Below are 19,627 nucleotides of genomic sequence, written 5' to 3'. Positions count from 1 at the left end.
CTATTATTCTAAATTCACTTTCTGTTATATTGTTTAAATCCTTTTTGATCAGTTCATTAGCTGTCGTTATTTCCTGGAGATTCTTTTGAGGGGAATTCTTCCGTTTCATCATTTTGGATAGTCCCTGGAGTGGTGCAGAACTGCAGGGCATTTCCCCTGTGCTGTCTTGAATAACTTGCGTTGGTGGGCAGGGCCGCAGTCAGACCTGATGTCTGCCCCCAGCCCACCGCTGGGGCCACAGTCAGACTGGTGTGTACCTTCTCGTCCCCTCTCGCTGTTGTGTGGCGTGGCCCATCTGGGCTACTTGCACACTGCCAGGCTTGTGGTCTTGGGGATCTGGCATATTAGCTGTGGTGGATCAGCAAGGTGCATGGGGGCAGGAGGGGCAGGCTCAGCTTGCTTATCCTTCGGTGATCTACTTTGGGAGGGGCTCTGTGGCACCAGGAGGGGGTCAGACCCAACGCTGGAGGTATGGATCCGCAGAGGCACAGCGTTGGGTGTTTGCGCGGTGCAAGCAAGTTCCCTGACAGGAACTGGTTCCCTTTGGGATTTTGGCTGGGGGATGGGCGAGGAAGATGGCGCTGGCGAGTGCCTTTGTTCCCCGCCAGGCTGAGCTCTGTCATCCGGGGCTCAGCAACTCTCCCTCCCATTGTCCTCCAGCCTTCCCGCTCTCCAAGCAGAGCTGTTAACTTATAACCTTCCAGATGTTAAGTCCCGCTTGCTGTCAGAACACACTCCATCCGGCCCCTCCGCTTTTGCAAGCCAGACTTGGGGCCTCTGCTTGGCCAGTGGGGCTGCCCCCCACCCCCGCCCCAGCTCCCTCCCACCAGTCCGTGTAGCAGGCACCACCTCTCCACCCTTCCTACCCTCTTCCGTGGGCCTCTTGTCTACCCTTGGCTCCAGAGAAACCGTTCTGCTAGTCTTCTGGCAGTTTTCTGGGTTATTTAGGCAGGTGTAGGTGGAATCGAAGTGATGAGCAGGACACGGTGAGCCCAGTGTCCTCCTATGCCGCCATCTTCCCACCTCTCAAAAAATGTGATTTCTTTAACATTGTACAAAAATGGAATATTCACAGGAAGGCAGAGAGTGACATTATAAGTGCCAGGCTGTGTCAAAATGGTCTTCCTCATTGCCACTTTATTCTGAATGTAATGCAAATAGTGTATATTTACTGGGGCAAAAATTGCAATGATGGGCCATCATTTCTGTGCCATTGGTCGGGGGTTGTGCTTTGTAATTCCAAAGGAATTTTGAAATATTCATTTTCCATGACTTACTTTTAGCTACACTGTCTCTGCCTTTGTTTGCAGTAGATGCTTTCCTTTAGCTTAAAAAAAAAAAAAAAAAAAAAAAGAACATCCTACTAAATAATGAATTGAATGTGTTAGGGCATTCAGGTGGCTCGGTCCAATTCTTAGTTTCAGCTCCGGTCATGATCTCATGGTTCGTGAGTTTGAGCTCTGAATTGGGCTCCACCTTAACAGTACAGAACTTCCTTGGGATTCTCTCTCTCTCTCTCCTTCTCTCTCTGCCCCACCCTGCTCATGCTTTCTCTCTCTCTCTCTCTCTCTCTCTCAAAATAAATAAACTTAAAAAGAAATAATGGGTGTGTTAACCTGGAAATTAAAGAAGAAATTGAAAAATACATGGAAGCAAATGAAAATGAAAACACAACAGTCCAAACCCTTTGGGATCCAACAGAGGCAGTCCTAAGAGGGAAGTACATTGCAATTCAGGCCTATCTCAAGAAGCAAGAAAGGTCCCAACTACACAACCTAACTTGATACCTAAAGGTGGAGAAGCAAATAAAGCCTGAAGCTAGCAGAAGGGAAATGATAAAGACTAGAGCAGAAATACACAATATAGAAACAACAACAACAACAACAACAACAAACACAGAACAGATCAATAAAACTAAAAGCTGGTTCATTGAAAGAATAAATAAATTGCTAAACCCATAGCCAGACTTGTCAAAAATAAAAGAGAAAGGACCCAAATAGATAAAATCACAAATGAAAGAGGGCAGATCACAACCAACACCAATACAACTATATATTATAAATTGTTTGTACAATAAATACAAACACTCTAAGAGAATACTATGAAAAATTATATGCCAACAAACTGGACAATCTGGAAGAAATGGACAAATGCTAAACTACTAAAACTAAAACTGAAAACAGGAAGAAATGGAAAATTTGAACAGGCCCATAACCAACAAAGAAATTGAATCAGTTATCACCAATCTCCCAAAAAACAAGAGTCCTAGGCCAGATGCCTTCTCACAGGAATTCTTATCAGACATTCAAAGAAGAGTTAATACATATTCTTCTCAAACTGTTCCAAAAAATAAAAATGGTAGGAAAGCTTCCAAATTCATTCTATGAAGTCAGCATTACCTTGATTCCAAAACTAGACAAAGACCCCACTCAAAAGGGGAATTACAGGCCAATATCCCTGATGAACGTGGATGCAAAAATTCTCAACAAGATACTAGCAAATCAAATTCAGCAGTATATTAAAAGAATTATTCACCATAATCAAGTAGGATTTATTCCTGGGCTGCAGGGCTGGTTCACTATTGCAAATCAAACAGTTTGCAAATTTAATATACCACATTAATAAAAGAAAAGAGAAGAACCATATGATCCTGTCAATAGATGCAGAAAAAGCATGTGACAAAATACAGCATTCTTTCTTGATAAAAACCCTCAAGAAAGTCAGGATAGAGGAAACATACCTCAACATCATAAAGGACATATATGAAAGGCCTACAGCTAATATCCTCAATGGGGAAAAAGTGACGGTGCTTTCCTCCTATGGTCAGGAATATGACAGGATCTCCACACTCACCACTGTTGTTCAACTGTGTACTGGAAGTCCTAGCTTCAGCAATCAGACAACAAATAGAAATAAAAGGCATACAAATTGGCAAAGAATTCAAAATTTCACTCTTCTCAATACTCTACATGGAAAACTCAAAAGACTCCACCAAAAGACTGCTAGAATTGATACATGAATTCAGCAAAGTTGCAGGATATAAAATCAGTGTACAGATACCAGTTGCATTTCTATACACCAATAATGAAGCAACAGAAAGAGAAACCAAGGAATTGATCCCATGTACAATTGCATCAAAAACCATAAGATACCTAGGAATAAACCTAACCAAAGAGGTTAAATATCTGTATGCTGAAAACTGTAGAAAGCTTATGAAAGAAACTGAAGAAGACACAAAGAAATGGAAAAACATTCCATGTTCATAGATTAGAAGAATACTGGTAAAATGTTGAAACTACCAAAAACAATCTACACATTCAATGCAATCCCTATCAAAATGACACCAGCATTCTTCACACAACTAGAACAAATGATCCTAAAATTTGTATGGAACCAGAAAAGACCCTGAATAGTCAAAGTAATGGGGTTTTTAAAATAATTTTTTTATGTTTATTTATTTTTGAGAGAGAGAGAGAGGGTGATGGAGGGGAAGAGAGAGAAGGAGACAGAGGATCTGATGCAGGCTCTCTGACAGCAGAAAGCCCAATGCGGGGCTCAAACTCACAAACTGTGAGATCATGACCTGAGCTGAAGTCAGATGCTTAACCAACTAAACCACCCAGGTGCCCCTCAAAGTAATGTCTGAAGAAGAAAACCAAAGCTGGACATATCATAATTCCAGACTTCAAGTTGTATTACAAAGCTATAACTATCAAGACTGTGTAGTACTGGCACAGAAACAGATACATAGATCAAGGGAAAAGAATCAAGTACCCAGAGATAGACCCACAAATGTATGACCAGTTAATCTTCAACAAAACAGGAAAGAGTATCCAATGAAAAAAAGACAGCCTCTTCATCAAATGGTGCTGGGAAAACTGGACAGCAACATGCAAAAGAATGAAACTGGACCACTTTCTTACACCATACATAAAAATAAATTCCAAATGGATGAAACACCTAAATGTGAGACAGGAAACCATCAAAATCCTAGAGGAAAACACAAGCAGCAACTTCTTTGACCTTTTCTTACTTAGACACATTGCCAGAGGCAAGGGAAACAAAAGCAAAAATGAACTCTTGCGACTTCATCAAGATAAAAATCTGCACAGCAGGAGCGCCTAGGTGGCACAGTCAGTTAAGCATCTGACTTAGGCTCAGGTCATGATCTCACAGCTTGTGAGTTCGAGCCCCACAGCAGGCTCTGTGCTGACAGCTCGGAGCCTGGAGTCTGCTTCAGATTCTGTGTCTCCCTCTCTCTCTCTGCCCCTCCCCTGCTCACACTCTGTCTCTCTCAAAAAATAAATAAACATTAAAAAAAATTTAAAAAACATCTGCACAGCAAAGGAAACAATCAATAAAACTAAAAGGCAGCCTACAGAATAGGAGAAGATATTTGCAAATGACATATCAGATAAAGGGTTAGTATCCAAAATCTTTAAAGACTTATCAAACTCAGTACTCAGAACACAAATAATCCATTGAAGAAATGGGCAGAAGATATGAATAGACACATTGAAAGACACATGAAAAGATGTTCAATATCACTCATAATCAGAGAAATACAAATCAAAACCATAATGAGATACCATCTCACACCTGTCAGAATGGCTAAAATTAACAACTCAAGAAACAACAGATGTTGGCAAGGATGAGGAGAAAGGTGAACACTTTTGCATTGTTGCTGGGAATATAAACAGATACAGCCATTCTGGCAAACAGTACGAAAGTTCCTGAAAAAATTTAAAATGAATTAGCTTATGACCCAGCAATTGCACTACTAGGTTTTTATCCAATAGATACAAAAATGCTAATTCAAAGGGGCACACGCATCCCAATGTTTATAGCAGCACTACTGACACTAGCCAAATTATGGAATAAGCCCAAAAGTCCATCGACTAATGAATGCATAAAGAAGATGTGGTGTGTATATATATATATATATATATATATATATATATATATATATACACACACACACACACACACAAACACACACATACATACAATAGAATACTACTTGGCAATCAAAATGAATGAAATCTTGCCACTTGCAACAATGTGGATGGAACTAGAGTATATTATGCTAAGCAAAATAAGTCAGAGAAAGACAAATATATGACTACACTCATATGTGGAATTTAAGAAACACAAAAGATGAACACAGGGAAGCGAAGGAAAAATAAGATAAAAACAGAGGGGAAGGCAAGCCATAAGAGACTTAAATATAGAAAACAAACTGAGGGTTGCTGGAGGGAGGTGGGCAGGGGGATGGACTAAGTGGGTGATGGGCATTAAGGAGGGCACTTGTTGGGATGAGCACTGGGTGTTATATGTAAACAATGAATCACTGGGCTCTACTCCTGAAACCAGTCCTAAACTGTACCTTAACTAACTTGAATTTAAATAAAGTTTTTTTTTAAAGAATGATTTAAAAAAGTTAAAAAAAAATACTACACTAAGATCCAGTAATAGTGTGGATATTTATCCCCCCCCCAAATAGTGGATATTTATCCCTCCCCCAAAAAATACTAAAACACTAATTCAGTGATACATGCACCCCTATGTTTATAACAGCATTATTTACAATAGCCAAATTATGAAAGCAGCCAAAGTGTGCATCAGTGGATGAAGGGATAAGAAGATGTGGTATATATATGCAATGGAATGTTATTCAGCCATAAAAAGCAATGAAATCTCACCATCTGCAACAACATGGATGGAGGTAAATAGCATAATGTCAAGTGAAATAAGTCAGAGGAAAGACAAATATCATGATTTCACTCAGATGTGGAATTTAAGAAACAATAAAAAAACAAAGAAAAAGAGAGAGAGAAGCCAATAAACAGACTCTTAACTATAGACAACAAACTGATAAACTGATAGTTACCAGAGGGGAAGTGAGTAGAGGGATGGCTGAAATAGGTGATAAAGAGTACCCTTATGATGAGCCCTGAGAACTGTTGAATCACTATACTGTACACGTGAAACTAATATAACACCATATGTTAACTATATTGGAATGAACATTGAAAGTTAAAAAAAAAGAAAACATACAGATGACCAACAGGCAAATGAAAAAATGCTCAGTATCATTCACCATCAGGGAAATGCAAATCAAAACTACAATGAGATATCATCTCATACCTGTCAGAATGGCTAAAATCAAAAACTCAAGAAACAAGTGTTGGTGAGTATGTGGAGAAAAAGGAACTTTTTTTTACTTTTGGTGGGAATGCAAACTGGTGCGGCCACTGTGGAAGACAGTATGGAATTCCTCAAAAAATTAAAAACAGAATTACCCTATGAACCAGTTTTCACACCACTGGTTATTTACCCAAAGAACTGGAAAACATTAATTTGAAAGGATATGTGCACCCCTATGTTTTGCAACATCATTTGTATATCTGTGGTGTTGGTTGTGATATGTCCTCTTTCATTCATGATTTTATTTATTGAGGTCCTTCTTCTTTTGTTTTCACAGAGCTAGAATAAACAATCCTAAAATGTGAATGGAACCACAAAAAGATCCTAAAAGCCAAAGCAATCCTGAAAAATAAAAATAAAACTGGAGGAATCATGATTCTGGATTTCAAGTTATAAATCTGTCAACCTCAAGACAGTATGGCACTGGCACAAAAACAGACACATAGATCAGTGGAGCAGAATGGAAAACCCAGAAATGGACTGACAACAATATGGTCAACTAATCTTTGACAAAGGGACTTCATCAAGATAAAAAGCTTCTGCACAGCAAAGGAAAACAATCAATAAAACCAAAAGGCAGCCTACAGAATGGGGAAAGGTATTTGCAAATGACATATGTGATAAAGCATTAATATCCAAAATCTATAAAGAACTTAGCAAACTCAACACCCAAAAAACAAATAATCCAGTTAAGAAATGGGCAGAAGACATGAATAGACACTTTTTCAAAGAAAACATCCAGATGGCTAACAGACACATGAAAAGATGTTCAACATCACTCATCATCAGGGATACACAAATCAAAACCACAGTGAGATACCACCTCACACCTATCAGAATGGCTATAATGAACAACATAAGAAACAGCAGGTATTGGTGAGGATGTGGAGAAAAAGTAACCCTCTTGCACTGTTGGTGGGAATATAAACTGAAGCAGCCACTCTGGAGAGCATATGGAGTTCCCTTAAAAAAAAAAACAAAAAAACAAAAAACAAAATAGAACTACCCTCTAATCCAGCAACTGCAATACTAGGTATTCACCCAAAGGATACAAAAATACTGATTCAAAGGGGTACATGCACCCCGATGTTTATAGCAGCCTTATCAACAATAGTCAAACTACGAAGAGAGCCCAAATGCCCATCGACTGATGAATGGCTAAAAAAAATATGGTAAAGAGGCACCTGCGTAGCTCAGTCAGTTAAGTATCTGACTCGGCTCAGGTCATGATCTCACACTTCATGAGTTCTAGCCCCACACCAGGTTCTCTGCTATCAGCACAGAGCTCACTTCAGACCCTCTGTTCCCCTCTTTCTCTCTCCACTTTTCCCTTTCTTGTTCTCTAAACAAAGTATTAAAAGAAACAAAGTATTTTTTAAAAAAGATGTACTATAAATGTACAATGGAATATTACTCAGCCATCAAAAGAATGAAACCTTGCCATTTGCAACCACATGGATGGTGCTAGACTGTATTATGCTAAATGAAATAAGTCAATCAGAGAAAGACAAATACCATACGATTTCACTCATGTGTGGAATTTAAGAAACAAAATAAACATATGTGAAGAGGGAAAATAAAAGAGGAGGGAGGGAAACAAACCACAAGAGACTCTTAATGATAGAGAACAAACTGGGGGTTGAAGGAGCTAGATGGGTAATGGGTATTAAAAATGCACTTTTTATGATGAGCACTGGGTGTTGTATGTAAGTGATGAATCACTGAATTCTACTCCTGAAACCAATATTTCACTGTATGTGAACTAAAACTTAAATAAAATTACTTTCATAAAAAATAAATAAAAATAAAAGTTTAGTAGAATTGTTTTAAAAATAAAGAAACAGAATGAAATGAAAACACAACATATTAAAATTTGAGAGTGAAGAATTCCAAATCTGCCAATATGAAGTAGCTCCATTCCTCCCAGTTTCTGCCTCTTACAACCTAAAAAAACAAGCAAAAAAAACCCTGAATATAAGATTCCAAACAAGCAGAGGAAAATTCTAAAAGATAGAAAGGAGGAGGAATGGCAAAGCAACTCAGGAGAGTGACACAGCAGTGATTTCCTTGGGTTTCCTTATTGTGTCTCATATATCCTGGACAATGCACCACAGAAGTCTCCAACCCAGAACCATCAACTGGTAGAAAAAGGAAAACAGAAACAAAACCAAAAACTCCATGAAAAGGCAATTTTCCCAGCCAAAGGACTGAGAAGACAGGATATCCTAAAAACAAATTTTGGCATCACCCACCTTATAGTAGCAAACAACAAGGAAAAACTCTCCTCTCCCGGACTCCACATAGTTCAAAAGGGTTGACTAGGGAACTGATCTTCCACCTATCCTAACCCCACCCTTCAGAGAGCACACTCCAATTTGTTCAGCAGAGAGTGGTTAGGGACACAAGCAGGGAGTTAATCATCTATCCCCTGCCTGGCAGAAGCAGGTAGCACTCTGTTTCACTGTCAGGTGGTATTAGTGCATTAAGCAGGATGCTGACCTGCCATCTCCAGACTAATGGAGGCAGGTGGGAACACTCCAACCTGATGGGATGGTATTAGTGAGTCTGAATGAGCACTTGGTCCTACATCCCCTTCCTAGCATAAAAGAGGCGTTCTAATTCTACTACCAAGGTAGCATCAGTGAAGTCCAGAGACAACAAGATTGAATGAGATGGTACGAGGTGGAACTTCACACACACGTAAGGCTTCACACATACACTACTAGTTTTCCACGTCAGCAGGGAAATAATTAGGAAGTTGAATATCCACATCCACCTGACAATAAGCAATAGGCCATAACACTGAACAAGGTGGGCAAATCAGGTCTAGTCAGCACACATACTGTGTCAAAGGATCCTACTAGGAGCTGAACCTCTACTCACGTTAGTGAGTTAGAACAAGGCAGTTCAAGGAGTGATTGATACCATGCTTCCTATCTCTCCTGATGTCACTGGGCCCCCACAGGAAGATGAACTTCCATCCCCACACATCAGAAAATGAGGTGGTATGAGTCAGTACCCACTTTTGCTGGCGGGGAGGAGGTGTTGACATGGCTCGTCACAAAATTTGAATATACACACCCACCTGGCCCTCAAGCTACACTTCAATGGGAGGACTTAGTGGTTTAAAAAAAATTATTAGTAGCATCCAAATTTCCTAATATAATACCCAAAATATTCAGGAAACAATTGAAAATCACTCATCATACTAAGAACCAAGATAATGACATTTGAATGAGAAACAATAATCAATACATGCCAAAATCAAAATGAATCAGATGCCATAATTATCTGAAAATGATTTTCAACAGCCATCACAGAAATCCTTCAATAAAGAATTATGAATCTTCTTGAAACAAATGAAAATAAAGATCAGCAAATAGAAATTCCTAAAAGGAAATAAAATCATAGAACTAAAGAATATAATAACCAAGATAAAATTGGATAGGTTCAATAGTAGAGTGGAGATGACAGAGTATAAAAATCAGTGTACTTGGGGAGAGATCAATAAAATTTACCCAATCTGAACAAAAGAAGGAAGAGACTAGACTAGGGAAGCACAATAAACAGTCTTAGGGGACAAGAACAAAGATCTACCATTCATATAACTGGAGTCCCAGAAAGAGAGAAGAAAGACAGTGGGATTGAAAAACTTTTATAAGAAATAATGGCTGGAAACTTCCCAAATTTAGTGAAATACTTAAACCTACATATTTGGAAAGTGGAGCAAACACCAAATAAGATAAGCCCAGAAATATCCATGTCAAGAAACATCATAATTAAACTTCTGAAAACTAAGGGGAAAAGCTCTGGAAAGCAGTCAGACACAAAGCATTATGAATGAACATGAATTTGAATGACAGTAGATTTCTCATCTGAAACTACAGAGGCCAGAAGAAAGTGGTACAACATTTTTCAAGTAATAAAATAACTATCAACTGTGTATATACAGCAAAAATATCCTTGAGGAATGAATAATAAATATATTCTCAGATGAAGAAAAACTAAGACAATTTGTTTCCAAATCTACCCTTTAAAAAAGTCTAAAGAAAGTTCTCTAACCAGAAGGAAATGAAAGTTCTCAAATCAAAATCCCCTATTTTCACCTTAAAAACCCTAGTAAAAGAAGTCTTGGAACTTCAGAAAGGACATAAGAATGGGTAAAATTTTGGGTAAATATAGTATATTATTTGACTTCTTATGAGTTTCTTTTTTTAAGTTTTAATGTTTATTTATTTTTGAGACAGATGGAGATGGAGCATGAGCAGGGGAGGGGCAGAGAGAGAGAAGATGACACAGAATCCAAAGCAGGCTGAGCTGTCAGGACAGAGCCTGACGCAGGACCTGAACTCATGAGATCATGACCTGTGCTGAAGTTGGACACTTACCTGACTGAGCCACCCAGGCACCCCTACTTCTTATGAGTTTCTTAAGTCACATTTGATGGTTGAAGCAAAAATTATAGCACCATCTGATATGATTCTGCTCAAGACATTTACAGAAAATATATAAAATAACTATACTATAAAAGCAGGGAGGGCATAGGGACCTAAATGAAAGTAAGGCTGCAGTTTCCCTCGAAGTGAAAAAATGTTGATACCAGTAGACCGTGATAATTTATGTATGTTTGTTGTAATACCAAGAGCAACTACTAAGAAAACTCTACAAAGCAATATACTCAAAACAATATAAATAATTCAAGATTGAGTTATTTAAAAAGTTCAAAATAACTCCCAGGAAAATAAGACAAAAAGGAACAAAAAAGAGAGGAAACAAGCAGAAAACAAGTAAATAAATTGGCAGAATTAAGCCCCAACATATAATTACCTGATAGTAAATTACCTTAAAATATTAATTAAGTGAAGCAGACTGACATGGTAGATTGAAAATAAAATGATCCTACAAAATCAATATATGAAAATCAGTTGCATTTCTATATACAAATAATGAATTATCAGAAAGAGAAATTAAGAAAACAATCCATTTACAATTCCATCAAAAAGAATAAAATACCTAGGAATAAATTTAACCAAGGATGTGAAAGACCTGGACACTGAAAACCGTAAGATATTGATAAAGAAACTGAAGAAGGCACAAATTAATGTAAAGATATTCCATGCTCATGGATTAGAAGAATTAACATTTTTTTAAAAAATATCCATACTACCCAAAGCAATATACAGATTCAATGTAATCTCTATAAAAATTCCAATGGCATCTTTCACAAAAATAGAACAAACAATCCTAAAATTTGTATGAAACCACGAAATATGTCAAATAGCCAAAGTAATCTTGGTTAAAAAAAAAAAAAAAGCTAGAGGCATCTCACTTCCTGATTTCAAACTTATTATGAAGCTACAATAATCAAAACATTATGGTATTAGCATAAAAACAGACATACAGACCAGTGAAACAGAACCAGGAGAGCATAAATAAACCCATGCATACATGGTCAACTAATATTTGATAAGAGAACCAAGACTACTCAATGGGGGAAAATACAGTCTCTTCAATAAATGGTGCTGGGAAAACTGGATAGCCATAGGCAAAAGAATAAAACTGGACCACTATCTTAGAGTATACACAAAAATTAACTCAAAATGGTTAGAGTTGAATATAAGACCTGAAACCATAAAAGTCCTAGAAGAAATCAAAGGCAGTAAGCTCCTGGACATCATTCTTAGCAATGATTTTTTGGATATGATGCCAAAGCAAAACTAAACAAGTAGGACTACATCAAACTAAAAAGCTTCTGTTCAACAAAGGAAACCATCAACAAAATAAAAAGGCTATCTACCAAATGGGAGTAAATATCTACAAATCACATATCAATATCCAAACTATATAAAGAACTCATACAACTCAATAGTAAAATAAACAAACAAAAACACATCAGATTAAAAAATGGAATCAGAGGATCTGAATAGATATTTTCAAAAGAAGATATACAGATGGCTAACTGGTACATCACTAATTATCAAATAAATGCAAATCAGAACCACAATGAGATATCACCTTACACCTATCAGAATGGCTATTACCAAAAAGACAAGAAATAACAAGTGTCAGTGAGGATGTGGAGAAAAGGGGGCCCTTGTACACTGTTGGTGGGCCTGTATATTAGCACAGCCACTATGGAAAACAGTATGGAGTTCTTCCAAGGATTAAAAATAGAATTTCCATATGGTCCAGAAATTCCACTTCTGGGTATTTATCCAAAGGAAACAAAACACTAACTTGAAAGATGTATGCACTCCACGTTCATTGCAGGAATATTTATAATAAAGAAGATGTGGAAACAACCTAAGTGTCTGCTATGGATGAATAGATTAAAAGAAAATACATACACACACAAACATACACACTCTGGAATATCATTCAGCCATAAAAAAGAAAGAAATCTTGCCATTTGCAATAACATGAATTGACATGAAAGGCAGTACACTGAGTAATATTTCAGACAAGTACTGTATGATATCCCTTAAATACAAACAAAACAAAAGAAAACAACAAAAAACAAAAAACACCAAACTCACAGATACGGAGAAAAGACTGGCAGTTGTTGGAGGTAGGGGTTGGGTTGTAGGAGTTGGGTGGAATCAGTGAAGGTTGTCAAAGGTCAAATTTCTACTTATAAAATAAGTAAGACCTAGGGAATATAGTGTACATCATTGTGACTATAGTTAATAAATTGTGTATTTGAAAGTTACTAAGAGAAATTTTTTAAGTTATCACAAGAAAAACATTTTTGCAACTGTGTGTGGTGATTCATATCAACTAGACTTATTGTAGAGATCATTTGACAAGATATATAAATATTGAATCAATATTTTGCACACCTAAAACTAATGTCAATTACAGCTCAATTAAAGGAAAAAAGAAAATGACCTAACAATATGCTATCTACAAATAAACTACTTCAAGTGCAATGACATATTTAAGTTCAAAACAAAAGGATGGAAATAGAATATGCAAATATTAGATTTTTTTTAAAAGCAGGAGTGACCATATTAATATGAGACAAAGTAAATCTCAGAGCAAAGAAAATTATTGGAGACCAATAAAGACATTACATAATGATAAAAGAATCAATCCAGGAAGAAGACAAGAATTCTAAATGCATGCATACCAAACCAAAGAGCCTCAAAAATACAGAAAGAAAAACCTAATAGAACTGGAAAAGGAGATAAATTTATCCAAAATTATAGTTGGAGATCTTAATACACTCTTCTCTTGGGATTTGATAGAATCATCAAACAGAAAATAAGCAAGGATATAGAACTCAACAACACAATCAACCAACAATATCTTTTTTTTTCAACCAACAATATCTAGTTGACAAATATAGAACATTCCACTCAACAAGAATGCACATGTTTTTCCAGAGTCCATAGAGCATGCCCCAAGAAAGACCATATCCAAGACCATAAAACAAACCTTAGCAAACTTAAAAGAACTGAAATTATACTATGTGTGTGTGTGTGTGTGTGTGTGTGTGTGTGTGTGTGTGTTTACCACAGTGGAATCAAATCAATAACAGAAAGACAAAATTTCCAAACACTTCCCAATTAATTAAAACACTTCTAAGTAATTCATGGTCTCAAGATATGTCAAAGGCAATTTTTTTTAAGTTTATTTTAAGAGAGACAAAGAAAGCACAAGCTAGGGAAGGTTGGAGAGAGAGGTAGAATCCCAAGGAGGCTCCACATGGTCAGTGCACAGAGCCCAAAGCAGGGCTCAAATCCACAAAACAATGAGATCATGACCTGAGCTGAAATCAAGAGTTAGACACTTTAACCGACTGAGCCACCCAGGCACCCCTCAGAGACAATTTTTAAAACTATATATAATTCAATTAAAATGAAAACACACATATCAAAATTTGCAGGATTCAGTTAAAGCAGTGCTGAGAATTACACTAAATGCATACCTTAGAAAAGAGGAAGAATATCAAATCAATAATCTAAGTTCTGACTTCAAGAAACTAGAAAAAAGGAGCAAAGTAAGCTCAAAGAAAAGTGAAGGAAGAAATAATAATGATGATTTATTAAATAATAAAAATAATAAGTCAGAAAAAATTGAAAACAAAGAAAATGGAGGAAATCAAACAAACAGCTAGTTCCTCAAAAAAGAAATCAATACAATTTAAAAACTACTAGTAAGACTTACTACACATAACCAACATTCAACTAAGATAAAACAGAAAACCAAAAGAGTCCTATAACTACTAAATACATTGAATTTGTAATACAAAATCTCTCAAAATAATCTCCAAGCCTAGGTATTTTCACTAGAGAATAATACCAAACATTTAAAGAATTAACCCCAATTTTACTCAATCTCTCCCAGAAAACAGAAGAAGAAACACTTCTCAGTTTATTTTATGAAGCTAATAATACCCCAATATCAGAACCAAAGACAATACAAATAAAAATTTAACTCAAAATAGAACTGTACTTAAATACAAAATGTATAACTATATAATTTTTAGAAAAAAAAATTTAAAAATTAAGATCCAGGGTTAGGCAAAGAGTTCTAAGGAGTGATACCAAAAGCACAATCAATAAAGAAAAAATGATAAACTGGACTCTGAAAAATCCTGTAAAGAGGGTCAAATGTCAAGCTATAGACTAGAAGAAATAATTTATTTGACAAAAGAGTAGTATCTAGAATACATAAGAATACCACAATGAGATATCACTACAAAATTATCAGAATACCACAATGAGATATCACTACAAAATTATCAGAATGGCTTAAAAAAAAAAAACAAGATGCACTAATAATGATGTGAAGATACAAAATGTAAAATGTTACAACCCCTCGGGGAAACAGTTTGGGATATTCTTATAAAACTAAATTTTGAACTACCATAGAGTCCCTCTAATGGCACTTCTGGGCAGAGAAATGAAAACATGTTCACAGAAAAACATGTACATAAATGTTTATAACTGCTTTAATCATAATAGCCACCAACTGGAAACCCAGATGTCCTTCAATAAGTGAATGGCTAAACACACTGTGGTACTTCCATACCATGGAATATTGCCCAACAATTAAAAAAAAATACTGATACTTACAACAACTTGGATGAATCTTCAGAGAAGAAAAAAGCAAATCCCAAAAGTTTACATACTGTATGATTTCATTTATATAACATTCCTAACATGGCCAAATTACTAAAGTGAAAAACAAATTAGTGATAGAAATCAGGGATGGGGTGGGAGAATTGGAAGGAGAGGATGTGGTTATAAGGGGGGAATGTGAGGAATCTTGGTGGTAACTGAAACACTCTGTACTTTGAGAATATCAATGTCAGTATCTTGGTTGTGATATTACACCATAATTTTGTAGGACATTACTTTTGGGGGAAATTGAATGAAGAGTACATGTGGCTGTATCATTTCCTGCAACTACAATTAAATCTGTATCTCATGGAAGCAACAACCTAAGTATCAAAATAAAAAATTCAATTAAAATGGAATGACACTAAAGCATAATTTGAGAGGAAATTTATAGCACTACAGACATGTATTAGAAAAGAAGTTCTCAAATCAATAACTTCAGTTTCCACCTTAAAAAATAGAAAAAAAAGATCAAATTAACTCAAAGTTAAGCAGAAGAAAAAAATAAAAAGATCTAAGCAGGAATCAATAAAACTCAAGTTAGGAAAACAATATAAGAAAGCTCTGAAGCCAAAATTTGTTTCCTGTGAAAATCAATACAACTGATCAAAAAGGGGGGGGGGGGGACAAATATTACCAATATCAAGAATTCAAGATAGGACACTAATAGTTCTCCCACAGACATTAAAAATATGCCAATAAACTGGACATTGTGGGTTTTTACAATCATATTCATTTCAAAATAAATCAACTTTATTTGGTCATATTTCACTTACCTGAATATTTAAGGAAAAGTAATTGGTATTAATACAACAAATACTGAACCAAAAGTTAAGGATACATTCGTATAGCACCTGTTCTTGTCCCAATAGCCAAGATTTTCTGAACTGGATCAAAGGCTAATGCTGTGGGCTGATAAGGAAAACCATGCCGAACTGTCTGAAAGAGAGCAGATAGTAAAAATAATCACCAGGAAAATTAAAATTAAAATCATAAGATACCACTATCCAACTACCATAATGACTAAAATAAGTATTTTAATTAAAAAAAAATCACCATATGTTGGTAGGAGTGTAAAATGACACAAGCACTATCTGTCCTATGACCTATATTTCACTCCTATTTATGTATCCAAGAAAATAAGAGCATATGGCCACATAATTTGTGTAAGTATGCCCCTAATAGCTTTATACATAACAACCTGGAAAAAGTGCTAGTGTCCAACAAGAGAATCAAAAAACAAAAATGTGGTATACTCCTACAATAAACTACTACTCAACAGTAAAAGATAAAAACTAGTAACAGATGCAACAACATGGATGATTCTCAAAAACATTATGCTAAATAAAAGCAGCAATACACAAAACAGTGCATATAGTATGATTATATTTATATTAAAATTTGAACAAGCAAAACTAATCTATGGTTAAAAAAAATCAGAGCAGTGATTGACTTGAGGAGAACTCACTGGATGAGGGTATGAGGGAACTTTATTGAGTCAAGGTAATATTCTATATTTTGATAGAAGTTTGGATTACACAAGTGTATACATTGGTCAAAACTCATCAAATTGTACAATAAAGTTTATGATTTCTCTGTATGTAAACTGAATGTCAAAAAAAGAAAAAAGCATTATTAACAAATATTTAACTCTAGCTAATGATATGCACACTGAGGTTTTAAGAAGTAAAGTGTACTGACACCTGCAATTTAATTCGAAATGCATCCAAAGAAGTAATATGGTTAGAGAGATGGATAGACATATATGATAAAGCAAATATAGTAAAATGGTAACTGTCAAATCTAGGTGGTGAGAATGTATGTTATGTGTGTGTATACATGAATGTTCACAATATAACTTTTTCAATTCCTCTGTATGTTTGAAAGCTTTCATAGTCACACAATGGAAAAAAAGAAAAAATATAGAGTTGATAATATCATAAAGATGATAAAACTAACATAAGGATATCCAATAATATACAGGAATTAATTTCAACATGAAATATAACTTTTCAAAGAAATAGAGGACCCACATAGGTCAGGGAAAGGGGATTCTAGAAGGAGCTTGGGAAGATAGTAGAGTAGGAAGACCTTGAGCTCACACCATCTCATGTTTACACCTAGATATCATCCACATCCAAGTAAATAAAGCCTTATGATCTGAATAAAGTCAGAACAAATTCTACAACTAAAAATAGAAAAGAAGCTGCATCTCTGAATGGTTAGCAAGGACAGAAAGGCAGAAGGAGGCTGCCTGCAGGAGGGCAGGAGCTGTGCACTCAGGGAAGAGAAATGGGCCCTAGCACCAGGGAGCACCACAGTAGGGGGCAGGTACTAATCCTCATAATGTTTGGCTTTGAAAATCATGGGGGATGAATTCCCCTGGAGCCTGGAGCTTTAAAAGTCAGCTGACTCGGCACTGGGCTAGCCAGGAGGGCAAGTGATAGCTGGGTTGCTGCCCTTAAAAAGACAGAAGAGGCAAAGAAGCAACATAAAAATGGCAATTAACACAACACAAGGGGCAAACAGAAGACAGATCTGTTCATGCTGATCTCAGAGTGTGTTAGATTACTTCTCTGAAAATGAGGGAGCTGGCAGGCATCATTTTCCTCCCCCCAGCATCCCCCGCCCCCACCCCAGCATAAACACAGGGTCATCTGCCAGAGGAAAGGTTGCATAGACCCTTGCTAACTAACCTGCTAGCAGTATGCCATGCCCATGAGTTCTCCTGGGGATTTGCCCACTCCAACCCTGCTAGCCTTGGCCCTGGGTTCAGAGCCAATTTTGTTAAAGCTGCCCATGAAAAATTATTAGAATAAAGGAGTTCAGTAAGTTTGCAAAATTAGTTGTACAAATATAATATTTCTATATACTAGTAATGTACTATCCAAAAATGAAATTAAGAAAACAATTTCATTTATAATAGCATCCAAATGAATAAAATACTCAGGAATAAAATGAAGAGAAGTGCAAAACTTACATGCTGTAACTACAAAACATTGTTGAAAAAAATTAAAGACAAATAAAAGGAAAGCCATCCCATATCATGGATTAAAAGACTTAATATTGATAAAGTGACAATACTCCCCAAATTCATCTCCAGAGTCAATGCCATCCCTATCAAAATCCCATCTGACATTTTTTGCAAAGTTCAACAAATTGATCCTAAGATTCCTATGGATATTCAATGATCCAGAATACCAAAAAAGATCTTGAAGAAGAAAGTTGGAGGATTCACATTTTCTGTTTTCAAAACTTACACAAATCTACAGTAATTGAGCAATGAGATACTAGCATAAGGACAGACAGATCAGTGGAACAGAACTGAGATTCCATAAACAACTCCTCACATTTTTAGTCAATTTATTTTTAATCAGGGTTCCAAGACAATTCAACAATGAATGAAAGAATAGTCTTTCAACAAATGGTGCTGCAACAACTGATACCCACATGTAAAAGAATTAGGTTGAACCCTTTACTTACTTTATTCCAATATTAACTCAAAATAGATTACAGACCTAAATGCAAGAGCCAAAACTATAAAGATCTTAGAAGAAAACATATGCTTAAATCTTAGTGAACTGGGAGTAGGCAATTAAATCTGACATCAAAAGCACAAGCAACAAAATTAAAAAGATAAACTGAACTTTGTGAGAACTAAAAACTGTTATGCTGTAAAGGATACTATCAAGAAAGTAAAAAGACAACCCACAGAATGGGAGAAAATATTTGCAAGTCATACAAGTCATATATCTGATAAGGAATTTATATCCAGAGTATATAAATGACTCTCACAACTCAATAATAAAAATGGGCAAAGGATCTTAATAGTCACTTATCCAAAGTATACAAATGAGCAATAAGCACATGATGACATGCTCAACAGCATTAGTAAATCACATCCACAATGGGATACAATTGTATAGCCACTAGGATGACTATAATAAAAAAGATAGATGCCAACACATGCTGACAAAGATGTGGAGAAATTGGAGGTCTAATACTTTGCTGGTGGGAATATAAAATCATGTATAAAATCTTTGGAAAATAGCTTGGGAGGTCCTCAAAGTGTGAAATATAGAGTTACCTATGACCCAGTGATTCTGCTCCTGGGTATATAACTAACAGCAATGAAAAATAAATGCACCCAAAACTTCAATACAAATGTTCATAGCAGCATTATTCAGAATAGCCAAAAAGTACAAACAACTCAAATATCCATCAACTGATGAATGGATAAATGAAATGCAGTATATCCATACAATGGAATATTACTCATTAATAAAAAAAGAATG

At 36.0% G+C, this 19,627-nt stretch overlaps 1 protein-coding gene across 6 annotated transcripts in view; it reads right to left on the bottom strand.

Annotated features, from left to right (window-relative positions):
* Window positions 1-19,627, bottom strand: part of STXBP5L (syntaxin binding protein 5L) — a 382,439-nt gene that overhangs the window by 311,465 nt on the left and 51,347 nt on the right. For all 6 annotated transcript variants that reach the window (XM_042955305.1, XM_042955304.1, XM_042955306.1 and 3 more), the window contains exon 3: window positions 16,174-16,271. In XM_042955305.1, coding sequence (XP_042811239.1) covers window positions 16,174-16,271 — 98 coding nt within the window. The remainder of the gene's footprint in view (window positions 1-16,173; window positions 16,272-19,627) is intronic.

This window comes from Panthera leo, chromosome C2, assembly GCF_018350215.1.
Source record: "Panthera leo isolate Ple1 chromosome C2, P.leo_Ple1_pat1.1, whole genome shotgun sequence".
Taxonomy (NCBI): Eukaryota; Metazoa; Chordata; class Mammalia; order Carnivora; family Felidae; genus Panthera; species Panthera leo.
The sequence above is the reverse complement of the archived record's forward strand: the minus strand, read 5'-3'. Positions and strand labels throughout refer to the sequence as shown.